General features: G+C 42.8%; 1 protein-coding gene and 1 pseudogene across 1 annotated transcript; both read left to right on the forward strand.

Moving 5' to 3' along the window:
• The first annotated feature begins 3,185 nt into the window (after positions 1-3,185).
• LOC147497054 (uncharacterized) lies at positions 3,186-4,622 on the forward strand. Its single transcript, XM_086562743.1, has one exon. It carries the CDS (start codon positions 3,186-3,188, stop codon positions 4,620-4,622), a length of 1,437 nt encoding a protein of 478 aa, XP_086418869.1.
• Positions 4,623-12,216: 7,594 nt separating this feature from the next.
• On the forward strand, positions 12,217-18,077 carry LOC147497055 (uncharacterized; annotated as a pseudogene).
• The last annotated feature ends 4,843 nt before the right edge of the window (positions 18,078-22,920 follow it).

The following is a 22,920-nucleotide window of genomic DNA, read 5'->3' on the forward strand; positions in this document are numbered from 1 at the left end:
CCTGGTGGATAATCCGGTGACCGGGTTAACGGCTGAACAAGTGCAACAAATGATTAACAGTGACCGAGTGGCGAATCTTCAACAAACGAGGGTTCAAACAGGCGCGGCCAGCCAAGTGGTGGCGGGGCTGAACCGCAACCCACTTGCAGATGCGATATGGACTTCGGAGGTACCAAAGCGCTTTAATCAGCCGAGATTCGAGAGATATGATGGAACGGGTGACCCGGCAGATCACATCCATCATTTTAGACAGCAGATGCCTCTTTGGCAAGAGGCGAGGTATGATGGTCTGCGGTGCATGATGTTCCCGGCCAGTCTTAAGGGTGGGGCTTCCGACTGGTACTACCGGTTGCCTTCGAAGAGCATAACCAATTTCCAAGAGTTAGAGTAGGCGTTTGTTGACCACTTTATACATCAGAAGAGGAGGGTTGTGGACATCGCGGCCCTATTTAACGTTAGACAGAGATCCGCAGAATCGGTCAGAGAGTACCTGTGTCTCTTCAAGGCAAAGACCCTAAAGGTAGAGAATTTAGATGAGAGGACGGCGGTAATAGCATTCGAAAGGGGGCTGCGACCTGGAACGGCAGTTCATCAGTCCGTGGCGAAGAACGAGATAGCAACATTGCACGAGTTATATCCGCGGGTAGAGAAGTATATAAGATATGAAGACACCATGCAGAAGGAGTCGAAGAAAGGAGCCAAGACAGTAACAGCGGTAGAGAAAGGGGGTGAACGCAGAAAGACCGAGGGAAGTAGCTGAGGCGGGGAGAGGTACTGCGGACAGTCCTCAAGGCCGGAAAGAGGAAGGGAGATAGCGCGGAGAGAGCAAAGGGAGCGGAAGCCATACCGCGAGGTGGAACATGTCCCGTTGGTGAAACCGTTAAGTGAGATACTACCGCTGATTAAAAATGTGCAAGGATATGAAGGGCCGCAAACCATTCCGGCCGAAATGCCCAACAAGCCATACTGTGAGTATCACCAAGTGCGCAATCACGAAACCAATGATTGTTATGCCTGGTTAGTCCAGAGGTTAATAGAGAAGGGGATGCTGAGGGAATTCGTTGGGGAAAACCTAAACCGGGAGCCCGGGCCTGCCGCGGGACGAATATTGGGAACCATAAATGTTATCTTCAGTGGAGAAGCGTTGAGTCACAATGCCCACCGGGATAAGGTCGAGGAGGGGGAAAGTATCCAACAGTCAATGAGTCCCACGCAGGCGAGATACTGAGCAGATTCAATGGCGGGAGGGAGGAGAAAATCACGTTCTCCAAGGCAGACCTCCGAGGCGTGGATACGCCACACGAGGATGCGTTGGTTATTACAGTGGCGATGGTCAATTATGTGGTCAAAAGGGTCCTGATAGACTGTGGTAGTGCCGTGGATTTGCTATTCAGAGGAGCTCTTGAGGATATGGGGATCAACCCGGGGCAACTGAGGCCTCCGCGGATAAATTTGTATGGATTCAATGGGAGTGTGACAGAGCCTATGGGGGAACTTCTGCTACCAATAACAACGGGGCCCGTGACAGTGTTCTCAAGGTTCATGGTGGTCGACTCCAATTCCCAATATAACGCAATCCTGGGGAGGAGATGGATACACGAGATGAGGGCGGTGCCGTCGACTTACTATCAAGTTATCCGATTCCCCACCCCAATGGGAACATATGAGGTCCGCGGAGATCAGGTGGCATCCAAGAACAGTCACCAGAATACAATCAAGAGGATGTCCCGCGGACCAGAAGAGGAGTCGACGAGCTCTAGGAAGAGGCCGGCATAGCAATTACAGTGCGGGGCCGTGGAGGAAGGAGGGGAGGTCGAGGAGGATCCCAAGACTTTAGAGGAGATAGAGATAGTAAACTTGGGAGAGGGCGAAGAGGAAAAGTTCACATCGATAGGGTCGAGTCTTACAGAAGAATGGAAGGATAGGTTGGTCCAATGCTTGGTGAAGAACAGAGACGTCTTTGCATGGGGGATAGAGGATGTCACTGGGTTAGATCCAGAGTTTGTGTGTCATCGCTTGCACATGAGGGAGGACGCGAAGCCAGTGAGACAGAAGATGAGAAGCATGAGGCCTAAATATGCAGAAGGAATCCGAGAAGAGGTTGCGAGGCTAAAGGGTGCGGGGATAATAAGGGAGGTGGAGTTCACTGGTGGTTGTCAATGTGGTCGCGGTCCCGAAGAAAAATGGAAAGGTACGGATGTGTGTGGACTTCATAGACGTAAATTTAGAATGTCCGAAGGACAGTTATCCAATGCCGCGAGTGGATGAGTTGGTAGACATGACGGCGGGGTTCAGCTTCTTCTCATTTATGGATGCGTCTATGGGGTACAATCAGGTGGCAATGTATGGACCTGATCAGAAAAAAACGGCCTTTGTAGTGGAGGGGGGCACATACTGCTATACTAGAATGCCATTTGGATTAAAAAATGCGGGGGCCACCTTTCAGCGCTTGGGAGAGAAGATGTTCGAGGGCAAGATCCGAAAAGGCATTGAGATATACATCGATGATATGGTGGAGAAGAGTATGTCGAGCAGAGCACTTGGAAGGGTTGGAGGAGACATTTCAGATACTGGAACACACAACTTGAAACTCAACCCCGAGAAGTGCACATTTGGAGTCGCCACAGGGAAATTTCTGGGGTATATTGTGACACAGCGAGGAATAGAGGCCAACCCAGAGCAGATAAGATCGTTGGTCGAGATGCCATCACCAAAGACAGTGAAGGAGGTGCAGCGGTTGGCTGGAAGGGTCGCGGCTCTTAACAGGTTCATCTCAAAATCATCCGACAAATGTAGGCCGCTGTACAGACTATTGAGAAACACCACAGATTTCACATGGACGGCAGAATGTGAACAGGCATTCCAGGGGCTTAAAAGGTATTTAGAGGGTATGCCGCTGTTGTCGCGGCCCGAAGAGGGAGAAAAATTGTATTTGTACCTGGGGGTCACAGATTATGCAATCAGCTCGGTCCTCGTTCGAGTAGTGGATAAGATAGAAAGGCCAGTATACTTTCAGAGTAAGACGTTGTTGGATGCATAAACCGGATCTGATCGGGTGGAGAAATGCGCCACGCCTTGATATTTTCAGCTCAAGTTGAAGCCCTATTTTGAAGCCCACGCGCAGTTGATCGTGTTCCGCGAACTTGCCTCTTAAGCGGGCTTTGAGAGCAAAGAAGTCGGGAAGAATGTTGAAATGGGCCGTGATGCTAAGTTCGTATGACATCCAATATCAGGTGAGAACAGCGGAGAAGGCTCAGGTAGTGGCGCAGTTCTTGGCAGAGTTCCCCGCAGAGGATCCTACATGGGGGGAGGAGATGGTTTTGGAACCAGAAAGGGAAGAGGAGCTGGATAGCTTGAACCTATGGGACGAACGAAACGGTTGGAGAGTGTTTGCGGATGGGTCAGCGACGGATGCTGGCAGCGGAATTGGTGTAGTATTGGTCACGCCAGACAACAACAGGCTAGAGATGACAATGAAATTAGGTTTCGCAGCATCGAACAACGAAGCGGAGTATGAGGCTGTAATCGCCGGCATGAGAATGGCAGAGGGCCTGGGGGTGAAGGAACTCACTGTATACTCCGACTCTAATTTGGTAGTGTGCCAGGCAAATGGAGGGTTCACGGCGAGGTGCCCCAGGATGGCAAGATATTTGGGAGTCCTGCGAAGCTGGGCATCGAAGTTCGCAAAAATCCGCTTTGTACATTTGAACCGAGGGGAGAATCGCCACGCAGACGCTCTGGCGTATGTAGCGGCGGCCATGCCAGGGTCCGAGGAAAGGACCCTAGAAGTGAGGAAGTTGGACAAGCCAAGTGTCGAGGAAGCATTGGGAGTGATGAATACCGCGAAAGGTGACGATGGATGGGTGATGCCAATCAAGCAGTTTTTGATAGGGGGTGAGGGGATTTGTCCCAGAGAAAGACGAAAGTTGGAACAGACATCACGAAGATACACGTTGGTGGGAGGGGAATTATATCGGAGGAATTTCAATGGACCGTTGTTAAGATGCTTGGGGCCGAAACTGGCTCAAGAGGTGCTCAGTGAGTTGCACAAAGGGGATTGTGGGAGCCACTCGGCGGGCAGAACAACGGTACACAGGTTGCTAACACAAGGCTACTTCTGGCCTCACATGAAAAGAGATGCCGTGGAATTCGCCAAAAAATGTGAGAAGTGTCAGAGGTTTTGTCAGTTGATATTGGCCCCAACAGAGCCGCTGCACAGTGTGTCTAGCCCGTGGCCGTTCGCGATGTGGGCCCTTGACATAGTGGGACCGCTGCCCATGGCTCGCGGTAAAAGAAGATTCTTATTGGCCGCGACGGACTATTTTACAAAGTGGATCGAAGCAGTGCCATTGCAGCAGGTGAAAGAGGTGCAAGTGATCAAGTTCTTGTGGGAAAACATCATATGCCGTTTCGGGGTGCCCTATTCTATCATTGCGGATAATGGAACCCAGTTCACGGGATCAAGGGTTAAGAATTTTCTGCAAACATATCACATCAAACAGGGATTCTCGGCCCCCTACAACCCCGAGGGAAACGGACAACGGAATCCTCTAACAAAACCATACTTAACAATCTCAAGAGGAAACTGGAGGGCAAGAAGGGGACCTGGGCCGACGAACTAAATCGGGTGCTTTGGGCTTATCGGACAACCCCACGAACCTCGACCAAGGAGACCCCTTTTGCATTGGCGTATGGAGTAGAGGCCGTGATACCGACAGAAATGGTGGCAGCAACCACTAGGACCGCGGCTGTAAATGATGGGTCAAACTGGGGCATTCTGGCCAGAGACATGAATCTAGCATAAGAAAGGAGAGACACAGCGCGCGTCAAACTGGAAGAATATCAGCGCCGTCTGCAAAGGCAGTACAACAAGAAACTGAGAGTGAGGAAATTTATGGTGGGAGACAAGGTGCTTCGGCGAGTGACACCCAGCACCAAGAAAGCTAGCGAGGGGAAATTGGGTCCGACATGGGAAGGGCCATACGTGGTGGTCGAGGTGGGGGGAACAGGCACCTACAGGTTACAAACTGTGGAGGGCACAGCGATGGATAGGCCATGGAATGTAAGGTTGCTGAAAAAATTTCACGAGTAAATGTAATGGGAGAAACTGGAAATGGCATGAGCTATCTGTACATATATAAAACCGTAGCACTTCTGAGTTAAATATTATTGCATGAGTTTTCATTGCCCCTCAGAGTGAAGGGAAGGGAGGGGGTGAGCCCTCCAAGGACAAGAGGTCCAAACTTTAGTGGGGCAAAATGAGTTGCCTCGCGTAGATGAGGTCCCACAGTGCCGGGGTGAGAGGAGTTGCCCCGGACCTATGTGAGATAGAGGCAAACGGAAGCGAAGAGGCTTCCGCGCGCCACAGGCAGAGTGCCTGCCAGAGGTAGAGAGAGTGGCGGAGGCCTGGTCTGGGCATGGGGCAAACAAATCAAATATTCCCAACCAATGGGGGTAAATACACTAATAGGGTCCGGATATTGCGTTGGGTTCATACACGAGTAAGAGTATCAACAGAAACAATCCAGACGAACAAACATAACATAATATGAACATCCCAACTAGAGGGGGTGAAAATACAACAAAAGGTAGCAAAAATAGTATGACAAAGTAGCATCAAAGGAAGCCTAGCCAGGGCATAAACAAGCTATTTTCAAGCCGCAACACTTTCACGGATCACGGACTCGACGGCTTCTGCTATAATTTCATCCGCAGCCTTATCTATCGCCCCGGAGACCAACGCAGCGGCCTCTTGCATTTCAGGAGTGGAGGCTGGAATGGGCACAGAGACCTCGGATAGGGGAGCAGCGACAGGGGCTTCGGGAAGGAGACGACCTTCTTTGGTGAGCCGATCAAATTCCTCCTTGACCTTCTTGGCCACCCTCTTTTCAGCTTGGGCCCGAAAGCTGTCCCGGAGCTCGTCCATATCGGCCTCATGTTGGTTAAGAAGAGCCGATACCTCCCTCGATGCTCGGCCGAGAGGGAGGCCCAGCAAGCGTGGCGTGCTTTTCTTGGAGGGTCTCGCGCTGATTACTCAAGCGGTCATTAACCTTGTCCATGTAAGCAAGGTGGGCGGCCTATGCAGTTTTAAGCTCGTCCTGGGCCCTGAGCTTGTCCATGTCCGCGGCCGCCTTCTTCTTTTCCAAATGGGCAACTTCCTTGTCCAGCTCATCGATCCGCGCCTTGGCACCAAAGAGGCCGCGGATCATGAAGGAGATATCCAAACTCATCTGGAAAAGAGAATAGGAGTTAGAATACTCAGAGAAAGGGAAGAGAGATACTTAAGTAAAAAGAAAGGGTTACCTTCTCCCAGCCGGTGTAGAACGAAGTCCGGTGAGACTCAAAGGTGCCCCCCTCAGCGTATGCCATATCTTTGGGGAGATGAGACCCAAAGAATAGGGAGGAAGCCACCGCCGGATTTTCCAAGGCAGAGTCGTTGATGGTTAGATTGCGGTTGCGAAGTTTGAAAGCGGGGCAGAACGGAGGAACGGGTCCAGCGGTCCCCTTATCAGTCCGGGGCGCTACCTCCTTCCCGGGCCGCTGTACCGCATGGGGAAGCGCGGTAGGTGGAGATGTGTTTGTAGCTGGGGGACCCTCTTCAGGAGCTGAGGGCCGTGGACGTTTGGAGGCCGGGGAGAGAGAGGAATGGCGGGCGAGGGGGCGATAATGGGGACGACATCCTCGTCCGAGTCACTGTCGAAGAGTTTGCATTTGTTAACACCCATGTCTGAAGCTTGAGAGGCGGTGGAAGGGGAATGAGAGGATGAGTATTGATCTTCCCAAGTGGTCAGAGATTGGTAGGGAGTAGGGGCTGCGGAGGAAGAAGGGTTCTTGCGAACAGGCTTGGGACGGAGTGGGGGTTTCGTGGTATGGCGCTTTCCCTTAGGGGGTGGAGTGTCACGTGGCTTTCTTTGGGGAGGAGGACGGAAAAATGGGGCGCAGTATTTTCCTATGGATTTCAATTCAGGATCGGACAATAGGGGAGTGGCGGTTGCAGGGTCAATCCCAAGTATCACGGCGGCGAAGCGGAGTCAGTGTCGCGAATCTTCCGGAAAGTGGTAGAGGAAATGTGGTCGTAAGGTCGCGACTTTGAGTCGGGGCGCCAACCTGAAAAAGAAAGCTGTCAAGTCAATTGAGAAACCAAAAGATATACATCAAGGGGTGTAGATAAAGAGAGAGACTCACCACTAGGAAGAAAAGCCAAGTGGTTAAGATTCAGTTCGGATGGAAGATATGCGGAGAGGAAATTGCCTGAGATATAAAGAGGGTAGTGATGCCACAGTTTGTCGGAGGAAGTGACACGAAGAATAAAATGCCGCTTTCTAGGACGGACACAAAAGGAGTGATAGCCGACACTGACATCCTTGGTGCTCTTTTTGATGAAGAAGTGAGCGGTCATGTCGCGAACCGTTATCTTGGGTACTTTGGAACGGTTGTAGTGGTTCGTGGCATACATGACCCTCCAGAAGTTGCCGATGCCTTGGCAAGGGGGGATGTTAAAGTGATTACACACCTCGACATCAAGACGGGTGATGGGCAAATGCAGGCCGGCAACAATCTGTCCTACCGTGGCCACAAGGCACCCCGGCCTGTAGGGAACTAGATGCGGGAAATGAGTTAGGTCAGGCACATGTTCTAAGATGACGTCAGCGGGTATCCCATAAGCCGCTTTAACAGCCTCAAGGTTAGGTCTACGGCTGCGTGGTGGGGGCGGCGGGAGGGCAAAAGCTTGCCCAGAGGTTGAAGGGGCCTCGGTCTGGTCGGGGAGAGGGGGGGAAGCACGGCTACGGGACTGGAAAGAGGAAGAAGTGGCGGATCTCGGAGCCGACATCGTGGTTGGAGTGGAAGACACTCAGTCACAACAAGGCGGAGAAGGAAGGGAAGATGAACAGATTCTAAGACCAAGGACAAAGGAGAAATGCGCAATATAGCAATTAAACGGAGCTAGAGAGAAGAGGATACCAACCTGAGGTAAGAGGAAGCGGCCGGAGCAAGAATTTCATGAAGAAACCGGAGAAGACGTAAGGAGAGCGACCGGTCTTTGGAAAACAAGAAGAAGGGTAGAAGGAGAGGTTGAGAGGAACTGAAAGGCAAAAGAAAAGCTAGGTGAGAGAGGAAAAATCGAGCAGGCTTTTTATAAGAGGAGGGGGTAAAAAGGTAATTTGAGGGGAGCTGAAATCAAGGGGACACCAAAAGGAACCAGCTAGTGATGGACGCGTGGATGCACAAGAAACGAGGGGGCGTCAGCTGTAATCACATGGAAACTCGTGAATCCAACGGTGAAAGGAAGACGAAAGGCTACGGTTGGAAAGGTTAATGTGGAGAACTCTCGACTCCCCGACCGAGATACTATCGCGGACTCGAGAGGGGGCATCTGTAGTAGCAGGATGTATCACCGGAATATGAATGGTGAGATGGGCCGGGTCAGCATAACACCTAAGTCCGCGATCCACCAGATAGGGCTGACAGCGTGGGGTCGCGGTACGGAAACCCTACACATGGAGCTAAGAGGACCGCGAGATGGAGGGACAGGTGGAGGGCCATGATGGATGGAAAGAAAGGTATAAAGAGTAATAGTGGGTGAGAGGAAAGGGGGCAGATTCATTAACCTAGAGGAAGAGTAGACCTAGGAAGAAAGTGGAGAGTGAGAAGGCTGAGGTAGGGAATAGTGCTCATAAGAAGAAGAGGGTTGTAACAGAAGCTCTATTGAACAAAACACGAGCAGATGTACATGCTGTGTATAAGTGTCGTAGAGAAGAGCTATAACACTGTAATAAAAAAAACATAATCCTTCATGGTGAATCACTCAGTCTATTCGAAGTGGCCCCGCCCCACTTTGGATGCAGCATCTCGTTTGCCTCAGCTGATGGCTTGTTCTGCATAGTCTTATACATCCAGGCTTATGACTCATGGATGGAGTATCCCGTGAAGCCCACATGTGAAATTGTTGCATCGCTATTAGACGATGCCTTTTGGATTTTGATATCTTAAGGTTGCTTTATTTTCAGGCCATTTGTATTTTATTTCTTGTCTATATAGCTCTATCGGTTTGGATTTATGTGCCTCAACATTTTTGGCATTCGCTGTTTGCAGAGCATTGACGAGACTATTTTGATCATTCATGTAAGTACTGATCGAGTGCTTCACTTATACTTCTATCGCGAAGTTTAACAAGAAGTTGGGAGGCTGGAGATGAATATTCCTTATAGTTCTAACATCAATCTCCGTAAGAGCCACCTTGATACCAATCTCATGTGATAGTTATTTATCCGAACAAGCTCTTATCAGATATCACTTACTTCAAAGATAGATGAGTTTTCCTTCTCTGAAAATAGTTGATCTAATGATGAATTTTTCTTTTTAGATAAAGCTCGACAAGCTTTTATCTCCTACTATCCTGTGATAATTATTTATCAGAACAAGCTTCAATAAGCGTCATCAGATCATATCTTCTGCAATAACTTCTATATAGATTGTCTTTTGTAGGCTATAATAATATCTAGGAAAGTTAGGTCTAATCTGGGAAATGTTTCATTTTCTTCGGGAAAATATTCATTTCGTAAACCTAAACAACAAATCAACAGAGGAAAGTTTTTATTTCCCCTCACTTTCTTTCGTGTGGTAGATAATTGAGATTCTTATACACGTGAATTTGTTAAGGGACTCTACACACACACGGAGAGAGAGAGAGAGAGTAAAGTGACATGTGACATGTCGTTATTAAAAGGATGAGGTTCTTAAGGAGATCCAGATCCAGGTGCTGTTGCTGTTGCACATCCAGAAGCATTGCTTCCAAATGACAGGAACTAGAGCAAGGGAGCAGGACGCTTAACCTCCGTAGGCATGACTTGGAATCTACCCAAGTCCAGATCTAAGAAAAAATTCCAGGTTAGACTTGGAATCTTATAAATGGATCCGTAGAAGGATTCCTTCCCATTTTATGACATAGGTAGCTTCCATTCTTGAGATAATTGATTACTAATGGGATCGGAAGTGTAATTACATCTTGGTTCATGGAAACCTATTCATTATGCAAACTTCTATTCTAGATAGCCTGGATGGGTTCACTGATGACAGTTAGGTTCCTATGGCAAGAATTGATTACTTGCATACCAAGATTTAGTTTCCTATGGCAAGACTGATTACTTGCATACCAAGCAATCATAGGCTAACCATTCAACTATGTTCTCAAGGGTTTGATTCCATCACTTAATATATGGGTAACCATTAAGATGGTTTTGCCTAATATATATCCTCTCTTCTTCTTGAGATTTCGGTACTAGTGCTACAACAAAATTCCTTTTGTGGAGAGTGAATATGAAAATTAAAACCCATACAATGATGTCTTCTCTAAGGCTTTTTTGCTATGTTATATGGATATGCCATATTTTAAAAACAATATTGTATGATCCCATTTCATCCAGCCACACTAATCTGGCAAGTCTCCACTCCTCAGTTTCATGCTGAAGACAAGAAATAATCGCAATTTGAATTGATCAGTTGAACCCATTTGGGTTGCCTACGTACCCCCGAGCCCTTCTTGGAGGATCAAGCTGTGTCGTAGTTCTCCTTTCTCTTTCTCTCTCCTGTTTCCCAGAGCTGCCTCCTTTTTTCCTCCTCTTTCCTCTCTCTCCTTCTCTCATTTTAGGTCAATCCCCTGGACCTATCTGATATTGGGCCCATCTCTTTGACCCAATACCATACAAGGTCCACTTCTCTCTCTCTCACTCTTTGTTAGGTTATATTCTGGTGCTTTCATTTTCTCTCAGTGTTGTACTCTTGGGCCTCTTCTACATATGACGTAAGTGGTCATGAATATGGCTACTACAAATACGTGTCCACGTGTCCTTGTCGGATACAAACACACTTATCCGTGTCAATGTAACTTAGTGTTTTTTATATTTGAAGAAACAAACCACCACGTCTTTTTGAAGGAAGAGAAAAGAACTTTAAACCCTACTAATCAATCAAAATACCATTCACAAGCAAATGATCCCCATCCTCCTCCACATTGCCAAAAAAGAGTACATATCCTCTATCTTCACATTTGTCTTTTCAAAGTTATTTATAGTTTGGATCCTCTTTATATGTGTTCCTACTCTGTATGGAATTGGTGTTTAGAGAAACACATCACAACCCCCTAGACGCCAGAGCCTCAGAGGCATAAGCTTCAATAAAAAAAACTAATTAAAAAAGGTTAAAAGTTTCCATTTGAAAATGAAACAAAATACACTATAAATTAGCACATACCCAAATAGATTAATGAACGTTGATTTGTTGGTATAGATGGACTGGCGTTGAAAAAGATTTTTCTACCATAGAATGCAACGAATCGAAATCGGGAGAGATTCGAGCTCTCTTCAAAGAGAGTTATTAGGGTAAAAAATAAAAATAAATAAATAAAAGTCATTTTTTGTTTATCTCTCGTAGAGTCAATCCATGCTAGTGATCGAGGCTTAGAGCATCTTTAGCAGAGCAACCAAAAACACAACAAAATTTTGAACCAAAAAAACACCAAACCAAAAAAACACCAAGCAACTTTAGGAGAAACATCAAAAAAACACCAAACAACTGCGCGGTTTTGGCAAAACCGCGCCATATAGGCCACGCAGTTTTACTAAAACCTCTCCATAGAAGCCTATCATACAGGTTCAAACCTACGCGGTTTTCCAGAAACTGCGTGCTATAACCATTTAACTCTCGGTTTTGCGATGTTATTTTTATTTTTCATGTTCCCTCTCATCTAAATTCATCTCCTTGAGCAAAAAAAAATCCTACCAAAACTCTTGAAGATTTTTTCAATGGATCATTCATCTTCTTCTGATTCTTCATCGAGCTCGAGTTCGAGCTCAAGCTCTTCAAATGATAACACTGCAGTTAAAACTCGCAAATTAGTGGCTATTGCTCTACCTTTAGTTCGACATCGTCTGAGTTTATTGCGTCAGCAAGAAGCGGAGTCTTCTTATAGACCACATGGTGGTTCAAGAAAGGAAGAAAATATAAGAATCGTCAATCTGAGGCAACACCGCTCGTGTAAATGCTAACTACTTCGAGCGCCAAATCCTATATTTTCGTGACCCGACTTTTCGGCGCCGATTTAGGTATGGGTGGATCATTATTTACTCGTATTTTCAATCATCTTAATCATAATGTACCATATTTTCAACAAAAAGTTAATTGTGCGGGTAACCCAAAAATAAAAGTAATTGCTGCTATATGAATGCTTGCTTATGGACTGCCGCTGATCTAGTAGATGATATGTTACATGTTGCTGAGCCAACTGTTCATGAATGCATGCGCTATTTCTGTGATGGAATTATTAGAATTTTTGGAGGTGAATACATGCGCAAACTAAATGCTGTAGATATTCAACGTTTGCTTAAAGAGCCTGAGGAACGCGGATGGCCTGGAATGCTAGGAATCATTGATTGCATGCACTGGGAATGGAAGAATTGCCCATCCGCGTGGCAAGGGTCTCACACTGGCCATAAGCATAAACCAACCGTGATTTTGGAGGTAGTTGCCGATCGTGACGCATGGATTTGGCATGCTTTTTTTGGAATGGCGGGTTCTCACAATGATCTTAATGTGCTTGACCGCTCACCAATATTTGATGATATAGTCAATGATGAAGCTATTCCTTGTAACTACACTGTGAATGACCATCATTATGATATGGGCTATTACTTGGCTGACGGTATTTATCCTAATTATGTCACCTTGATTCAAACGATTGCTAAACCGACTATTACATAAGACAAACATTTTGCAAAGAAGCAAGAAGCTGCTAGAAAAGACATAGAGCGGGCGTTTGGTATATTACAGTCGCGTTGGGCTATTTTAGCGAATCCGTGCAGGTTATGGTATTTGGAGAACATGGCTACTGTTATGAGGGCTTGCATTATTTTACACAATATGATTGTGGAAGATGAACGTGAAACGGATATCCCGCAGTATATTCCTGATTTGGAAATGCCAAGTAGAGAAGGTGCTCCTGAAGATCAACGCCACTTTGTTCTATCTCGTTGGGCATCTGGCGTCGAGAGGGTTTGTTCAAAAGTTGTTCATGATAGATTGAGGAATGACTTGGTCGAGCATTTGTGGAGTAGGCGTGGGCGGACTTGATTTCTATTTTTATTTGCACTTCATTTAGACTTTGTGTTTATTTATCATTTCAATTTCTATGTATTTGTGTTCCAAGTTTATTTCTATGTATTTGTGGTTTTATGAAAGGATTTCTGTATATGAGAATTTTGAAAATACAAATTTTTTTTAGAATGATATCAACTTTAAATTAAAAGAAAATATTCAATTAAAGTACATTCTAATTAAAATTAAATACAAACTTAAATTAAAGTACGTCATTAATTAAAATACATAAATTAAAAGACAAATTAAAATACTCAAATTAAAAAACATACAAACTCAAATTAAAAGACATATAAACTCAAATTTAGACTATGCACTACTTTGACTACTACCAGTGATATTGCCAAGTCGATTCTTCATTTTTAGTAAAATTTCTGCCCTTTTGAGTTGCCAAATTTCGCGCTCGTCTTCGGGTAATCCTTCTAATTTCATTCCTAATATTTTCGCATCATTTTCATCTTCTCGAACTCGGAGTGCATCTTTCTTCAATTAAAGTTTTTCTTTTTAGATTGGAAGCTTCCAATCCATCAAACTTTTCTTCAATTGAAGTTTTTCGAATTCCATCTCAGCTTTCTTCAACTGTCTTTGAGCTTCCAATTCATAGCCTTCTTTGGTGGTTTTAGAAAGTTCCATCAGAAAATCATCAAGTTTCTTAGCGGATTCCTCCACTTTAGAATCACTTTCTTCTTTCTCTTTTTGCCTTCTTTTTTTGTCTTCTTTCTTTCCAAGGGGTCTATCCTCAAGCCCATGAACTTGGTGTGGATCATAATCCATTGATTGAGTTGTCGCAGATGATATTGGAATTGATGAACCTCCTTCCCCACTGTTTGACTTCGACTTTTTGGTGGGATGCAAATCATTTCTCAACTGTAGCCTCTTCCATTTGGGTGAGTCTTTCACCATATTATAGCATTTCATCCACTTCCAAACCCCATTATGCATCGCATATGCACTTATTGCTTCCTCAACCTACCAATTAAGCAAAAACTAAATTAGAATTGAAAAATGTATTTGTTAATCAAAATAACAAATAAAAAGTAAATACTTACCATCATATTGTCATTATAGCCACTTGGAGGAGATACTTGAATTTTATAAAGAATAGCATGAAACTTGTTGATATTAGCTTGAATAATAGACCAACGGTGTTTCATACCCGTCAAGTTGCATTCGGTCATTCTTCCTAAATTTGCATGAAATGCATTTAGAATTCTAGCCCAAAAATCGTTCGACTTTTGCTCATTTCTTACTACACCATCTTGACTAACTTGTAGCCAACTATTGGTGAGAGCAATATCTTCTTCTTGTATCCATGAAGCCCCTCTTGATTTTGATTTTGGTTCTTGACTCATTGTTGTTTTAAGAATAGAGAGTAAAGAGTAGAGAATAAAGAGTAGAGAGTAGAGAAAAGAAGTGAGTGTAAAAATATGGGGTGAGTGTTTCAATTTATAGGGTTAGAAAGATATAGCCGTTTTTTGCCCGTTGTTGTAATTGAGAGCACACGGTTTTAGAAAAACCGCGCGGTTTTGGCAAAACCGCGCCATAGAAGCCCATTTAGCAGCCCAAGCCCACGCGGTTTTGCTAGAGCTAAAACCGCGTAAGTGATTTGATACATCACCAAACCTGGAACCAAATATTGGTCGATTTGGTGTTTGGTTTGGTGTTTTTTTGGTGTTTTCATCAACATGTAGCTCTCCTGAAGTTGAAAAAACACCAAATTCTTAAGCATTTGGTGTTTGGTTTAGAATTTGGTGTTTGATGCTAGGTTGATATCACTGCTAAAGATGCTCTTAAACATCATAGCACCTCAAAGCTTAAGCCTCGAGGCACAAGCCTTTTATAATACCATTGATTCTTAAGCCCCAGTGTACCAAAGCCCCAAAAGGCATGAGACACAGTGCTAGAAGTTGTTCATCACGTCATAGTGCAAAGCGCGCACGCGCTCTATTCAAAACACAAGGGTTATTTAGATTTTGGTCCTACTATTAATAGCGAAATTAGGCTTTGGCCCTACTTTTCAAATTTATTAGGCTTTAGTCCTACATCTGTTTGTTGACTGTGAGTCAATATAGTTAACCCTGGTCAACCTATTTGTATTTTTAAAATGGCAACATTACTCTTCAATGTGTTTGGTTAGGAGACACAGAAATCTCAAGTTTTCCACCCGCCACATCATAAACCACCTCAACTCCTTCCCTACAGTATCCACTAATTAACGATGTATAAGTTACAACTATCAGTGGTAATCCCTTTTTTACCATCTCGTCAAGCAAAGTTTCTGCTTTGCTAAGATTCCCAAATTTAGAACACCCACAGATGAGAGAATTGTAGGGATACACAGTCAGCTTTATTCCTTCCTCTATCATTCTATCGAGCAAATAGAATGCAACATCGAGTTTTCCATTTTTGCAAAACTAATCAATCAAAATCGAATAAGTGATATCATTGGATGACAAACCTTTCTCCCTCATCTTTCTAAATAGTGATTGCACTTCATCCAACTTGCCTTGTTTACAAAGAGAGTTGATCAAAGCATTGTAAGCAAACAAATTCGGAATAATTCCAATCTTACCCAACCTATTAACCAAATCAAAAGCCTCTCAACCTATTAACCTATTAACCATGCGCTTCAAGTTTCTTTTTTGGGGGAGATGATGGTCGGGTGTTTTGGGGGAGAAGGTGGTCGGGGTCTGTGTTTGGGGGTTTGGGGTTGGGAAGGTGATTCAAGGTGGTGCGGTGGCGCGGCGAAACGATGGTGGTGCAACAGTAGCAAGGTCGGGTTTTATATCAGTGGAGAGATTGTGACGATGGTTGTAGAGAGACGGTGGTGTTGGTGGAGGATTGGTGGTGGTAGTGGCGGTGGCAGCAACAAGTTAGTGCTGGTGAAACCAAATATTGAGTGAATTGAGTGAATTCTTCCTTGGTCTTGGATGAGGATTTATGTGTCGTTGATAGTTTTCAAAATGCAGGAGGGTTATTCTGCCCATTTTGAAATAACAAGCAGCTTGACCAGGGTCAACTATATTGATTCACAATCAAAGAAAAAAGTAGGACCAAAGCTTAATAAATTTGAAAAGTAAGACCAAAGCCTAATTTCGCTATTCATAGTAGGACCAAAGTCTAAATAACCCAAAACACAATTAGAGCGCGCCCGCGCCTCGTGCTTCACAATCTTCCAGTAGATATAGCGCGCCCGCACCTCGAGTCAAATACATTGCACCGTTTGTTTTGTTCCTATTTAGAAACTTGTAATCTCTATATAAACAATTGTAATCTCCTTAGAAATCAATCAAGTAAATATTCTCAAATCTCTCTCTAATTTATCATGATATTAGCATAATTTTGATCCAAATCCTAACCCTAACCACTCTAAACTTCCATCTCCTCTCAATTCTCAATGGTCGATGCCTCAAACACCAATAATGACTCTCCTCCAGGTTCTAATGATCCTTTATTTGTCCACCACTCAGATAGTCCATTAGTAGAAAAAAGGCTTTTTGTGAATGTTTTAAAATGGTATTTATGACTATTCTGTTCGAAACGGTCACAAATGGCAGAAAAGGGTTTTTGTGACTGTTTTAAAAAGTTTTTAGTGACGTGCGTTTTCGAAACGGTCACAAATGGTTTTTTTCTAAAGAAGGTGTATATGTGTGGAGAACTATTTGTGATTATTTCACTAAAATAGTTACGTATTATCCAACTCGTAAGTGACCGTTTGACCATTATATGACCTAGGTAGTTTTTGGTCCACACCCACAACTCCACTAAAAACAAGAAACACGACACACCCACGTTCACTAAACTCCCACTTCGTTCAAACTCTTCAAACTCTCTAAGTATACAGACACGAAAAAAAAAACACTTTCGCGAGCTTTCTTCAATTCAAACTCTCATAGGTACAGAACCAATAAAACAAAAAACACTTCATGACTCTATCTTCACTCTCTCAACCTAAATCAATTCCTCATGACTCTCTCAACCTAAATCAATACCTCACGACTCTCTCTTCACTCATTCTCGATCTAAAATTTATTACCTCTCTAAAATTCAGTGCGGTAATTGAAGACGGACAAGGTTAGTTCTTTATCTATCTTCGATTTTGAACTTGTTGCAGTAAAAAGTTTTGGTTTTTAAGTTCTATACCAATATTTTTGTTGGAATAGGGGAATTTCAATTGATTGTGATTAGGATTTCTATGTGTATCAAACAACAATATCCAGGTATGGGTTTTCATTTGATTTGATTTTTTTTTTACAATTTGTGTTTTATTCCTGATTTGAGGTGGTCGTTAGTGTTTTTTTTTGTTTATGAAAAGAAGGTTTACTTTAGGGGCTATACAGAGTTTCACAAATGGTTATCTAACATGATTTTTTGTTTTTTCATTTTAAACTAGACTATCTTTTTCAGTTAACTCTATTTTCGTATTTGCTTGTTTGTCGACGATAAGGACTTATCGTATTTTGTTTTGGTAGCCTGAGATGGACAAGTCATGGATGTCGAGAGATATATTTTCTACTGAATATGTAGAAGGTGTTAAACAGTTTCTTACATTTGCTTTTAATAATGCAAAACGTAAGAATTGTATACCCTGTCCATTCATTGAATGTGGGAATATGTACGAATTTGATATAGTAGAGGTGGGACGTCATCTGAGAACGAAAAGGATTGAACAGATGTATTGCACATGGGTGTGGCATGGAGAAGATGCTCCAAAGGAGTTAGCATCGAGTAGGGAGTCAGAGGAAGGTTTTGATAAGGGTGGACTAGATGAGGCCGCAAACATCGCAAAAATGTTTGAGGTCACTCAGGAGACTTTCATGGGGAACCCTGAAAAACTTTGTGAACTGATTGAAGAAGCTGATTTACCTTTATGCGACGGGTGTAAAAATACACCAAGTTATCATCTCTGGTTAAGCTTTTCAATGTGAAGGCAATGAGTGGGTGGTCTGATAAAAGCTTCTCTATGGTGTTGGCTCTGTTTAAGGATATGCTCCTAGATTGCAATGAGCTGCCTTTAACCATGAGAGAGGCAAATGAAACTTTGTCTATTTTTGGAATAAAGCATAAGAAGATTCACGCATGTCCCAATGATTGTATTCTCTATAGAGGTTTAATAAACAAGGATAGAACTACTTGTCCTACATATGGAGCGTCAATGTATAAGGTGAAAAAGAATAATCCTGACCAAAATTATGGTGTTCCAACAAAAGTACTATGGTATTTCCCAATAATCCCTAGACTTAAAAAAATGTTTCAATCTGTTGAAACGACAAAGAATTTGGTATGGCATGCGAATGAAAGAGAGGTAGTTGATGGTCAAATGAGTCACCCAGCTGATTCCCAAGCATGGAGACACGTTGATCAATCTTGGCCAGAGTTTGCAGCTGATTTGAGAAGTCTTCGGTTTGCACTTTCAACCGATGGCTTCAATCCACACAGTTCTCTTAGCAGCAGGCATAGTTGTTGGCCTGTTATATTTGCGACTTACAACCTGCCACCATGGCTGTGTATGAAGAGAAAGTTCTTAATGTTAACATTGTTGATATCAGGTCCGCACCAACCTGGTAACAACATTGATGTTTATCTTGCACCTTTGATTGAAGATCTTCAGTTGCTATGGCAGCCCGGTGTTGAGGCATATGATGCCTATAAGCAAGAATCCTTTATACTTAGGGCTGTGCTATTGTGGACAATCAGTGATTTTCCCGCCTTTGGAAACTTAGCTGGTTGTACTACCAAGGGGTATCTTGCTTGTCCAGTATGCGGCAAAAATACAAATTCTATTAGATTGAAACACGGCAAGAAGAATGTATACCAAGCGCACAGGAGATGGCTTCCAGAAAACCATCAGTACCGGAAGGAGAAAAGACCATTTAATGGTAAGCAAGAGCTGCGATCAAGTCCAGAATCATTGAACGGGGTGCAAATCTTCTCAAAAGTTGAGCATTTCAAAAACCCATAGGGAAAGCCACCAGAAAGTGCTAGAAAGTCAAATAAATCAAAGAAGGAGAAGGCGCGAATTAGGTCCAAAGATTCAAAGAAAAGAAAAAGGGGAAAGGAGCAAATAAGTTCTAAGGATACAGAAACACTAAAGCGGAGGAAAAATGACGGTGTACACAAAAATCATGAGGAAGGTCGCTGGAAAAAGAGATCTATATTTTTTGAGTTGCCTTACTGGAGACATTTGCTTTTTAGACATAACTTGGATGTCATGCATATTGAGAAAAATGTGTGTGATAGCATCATTGGGACTTTGCTTAACATTCCATTGAAAACAAAGGATTCACTTCAAAGCCGACCTGACCATGTAGAGATGCACTTAAGGGAAGAACTAGCACCAGAGAAGAGAGGGACAAGATTCTACCTACCGCCAGCATGTTATACATTATCTAGAGAAAAGAAAGAGGAAGTTTGTAACACACTGTTTGAACTGAAGGTCCCAGATGGATATTGTTCTAATTTCAAATCTTGTGTTTCAATGAAATATTTGAAATTATATGGTCTTAAATCTCATGATTGCCACCAACTAATACAACAACTTCTCCCTGTGGCGATACGATCGGTGTTGCCAAAGCATGTGAGGTATACCATTATTCGGTTATGCTTCTTCTTTAATGCTCTTTGCACAAAAATAGTGAATGTGTCGAAATTGGATAATATTCAGAAAGATTTGGTGGAAACTTTGTGTTTGTTAGAAAAGTTTTTCCCACCATCATTTTTCGACATCATGGTGCATTTGACAGTTCATCTTGTAAAGGAGATCAAGCTATGTGGTCCAGTTTTTTTCTGATGGATGTATCCCTTTGAGAGGTAAGTGAATGATTTTTTAAATTTATTTATTAAATGTCTCACAATGCACGTATCAAAGGTTTAAAGCTTTAAAAAACTTTCTAGGTACATGATGGTGTTAAAGGGATATGTTAGGAATCGAAATCATCTAGAAGGATGTATGGCGGAGAATTATATTGCAGAAGAAGTTGTTGAGTTTTGTGCTGAATTCTTGAGTGAAGTAGATGCAATTGGAGTTCCTTCCACAAAAAACATGACAAACAATGATTTGGAAGATGGAGATACAATTTGCAGTGGAAGACCGATTGGGGGTTCGCATGTTGTTGAAGTTGATGAGAAGTCCTGGCAACAAGCACATCTTTATGTGTTGGAAAACATGAAAGAAGTTCAGCCTTATATTAAGTAGATAAATGCACAATAGTTCAATTTAACTAGATGCTTATCTCCAACGTTTCCATAAGGGAGCTAGTAGTTAATATTTGTATTCTTTTAATTCTTAACATAAAAGGGAGCATATGGACTACCTAAGGCTTCAAAATCATCGCAAGGGTGTAAAATGGATAAAAGCTGAGCATAATTGCACCTTTTAATTGGCTTCGCCAAAAGGTATGTTTTGTTAACATTCCATTGTTACTTAAAAAATTAAAACACTGTTCTTAACATTGTTTGAGAACCAGGTAGAGGAAGAGCAAGACATACCAAATAACAAAGTCTCCGACACGTTGCAGTTTTTGGCCATAGGGCCTAGTCTAGATGTGCTAAAATATTCCGGATATGAAGTTAAGGGTTTTCGCTATCACACAAAGGACCGAGAAGCTAAACTAGTCAACCAAAACAGTGGAGTCAGTGTAGTGGCCTCAACAATGCAAATTTCTAGTGCCAAGGACAAGAATCCTGTAGTTTCGGATATGTGCTTTTATGGTATGCTTACTGAAGTATGGGTGTTGGATTACTTTACCTTCGAGATTCCTATTTTCAAGTGTGATTGGGTTGACAGCAAGAGAGGCATTAAGATTGATGAATTGGGTTTCACATCTGTGCAACTTGGTAAAGTTGGCCACAAGTCCGACCCTTTTATTTTAGCGTCCCAAGCCAAGCAAGTTTTTTATGTGAGTGACCAACTAAATTTAGGATGGTCAGTTGTCCTTGCAACTCCTGAAAGAGACTATCGCAATAAGAATGATGATGCTGGGTTCGATGATGATTCCATTACAGACAAGGCGCTACCAACTATTGACTCCTTTGATTTAGCTAATGAATTGCCATTGCTTTATGCTCGTTAAAATTGTGAAGGGATTTGGGTCGAGCCCGAATGAGTTTTTCTTTAAGTTAAATAAGACTTCTTACTAGTCATTATGGGACTTTTATTTTCTTTTTCTTTTTTTTTTTGTTGTTTTTTTTATCAGGTTTTAAGAATGCTTCAAGTTTTTATGTTAAACTTACAGCTAAACTGAGATTACTAGCGCTGTTTACATTTGCATGTTTACATTTCTAAACAATTAAAGACTTTCTACTTGGTGGAAGCTTTATATATGGAAGCTTTATATATATATATATATATATATATATATATATATATATATATATATATATATATTGACAAAACTTGCAAAAACAAAAATGGTCTTTGCAGGTATACTCATGGATCCAGAAGAGCATTCAGAATCATAAGAGTATTCAGATTCCGAAGAGAATTCAGACTCGGAAGATGGCTCAGAAGAACATTCGAACTCCAAAGATGGTTCACAAGGGCATTCAGACTCGGAAGATGGCTTTAAAGACCATTTAGACTCAGAGAAGCGGTCGGGCTCAAAAGATATGGAAGTTGACGAGGCAGTAGAAAAAGGTTCAAGCAAAAAACAGGAAAGTCGGAAGAGCGGCAAAGTGTGTAAAATTAAAAAAAATTGAAAAAGGGTGAATATCAAGGAGTTGTTTATAATGAATCTGGGCAACCAATTGGTCAAGGTGGAACTGACATCGGTAGTTATGGAGGCTACTTGGTGAGGGCAAGAGTAAAGATTACTACAATAACTAATTGGAAAGATGTATCACCAACATTGAAGAAAAATTTGTGGATCTTTTTGAAGGTACATTAATCTAATGCTTTATAAGCTAATTTCATTTTGTTTACATGATTAACTAATATGCTACTTACAAATAGGAAAAATTTAAGTTGGACACAAACGAAAGATCTATTCGTACAAGTGTGATGGGCAGGTTGTGGAAAGCATTCAAGTCTCGTCTTACTAGATGGTACATCTTACCTTTTAAGAATAAACCGAAGCGACTCAAGAAAATACCAAAGTTGTATAGAAAAGTAATCAGTCAAGAAGATTGCGATACTTTTGTAAAAAGTAGACTTACACCTGAATTTCTGGTACGTATTTCTCTTAATTTTATTTTGCTTTTGTTTGTACATGCATGCAAGCTATTGTTTTCCTATCTTAGTTTCTTGAAAGTCCTAAAGAGGCTAGTATCCATGTACTGGTGGATTCCAAGCAAATAGGTTGTGCTTGGGGAGGTTGGACTTTTGGCCGAAGGCCAAGTTTAGTTTGAGTGGATTTTGTTGATTTGTGGTTTCATTTTTTTTGAGATTCTAGTAGGGTTGATCATACAAGAGAGCTTGCGAGAATTTATCTTGTAAGATTATAGGTGGATTCCCTTGCATCATCTGTTCTTGGTTGCATGTCACCCTTAGCTATTGTAGTCTCCCCTTCTGAGTTATCAGTTGGCATGACTAAGTGTTTAAACCTGTTATCTTCATACTGGAACAGTAAAAGTCTCGCTTTATCTCTCTATGCTTCTACTTTAGATTTGTCATTTGGTTTCGGTTCGTCTTCATTGCTGCTGCTGCCCTTTGTATTCCTTGTCAGAGTTTCTCTGTTGCTGCCCTTTGTATTCACGCTCAAGTCTGCCATTGTTTAATCATACTATCCGAGTTCAAGGGCTGCGCGACTGAAATTGTGTGCGAGAATGTGACAA

Source organism: Coptis chinensis, chromosome 5, assembly GCF_015680905.1.
Source record: "Coptis chinensis isolate HL-2020 chromosome 5, ASM1568090v1, whole genome shotgun sequence".
NCBI classification, from domain to species: Eukaryota; Viridiplantae; Streptophyta; class Magnoliopsida; order Ranunculales; family Ranunculaceae; genus Coptis; species Coptis chinensis.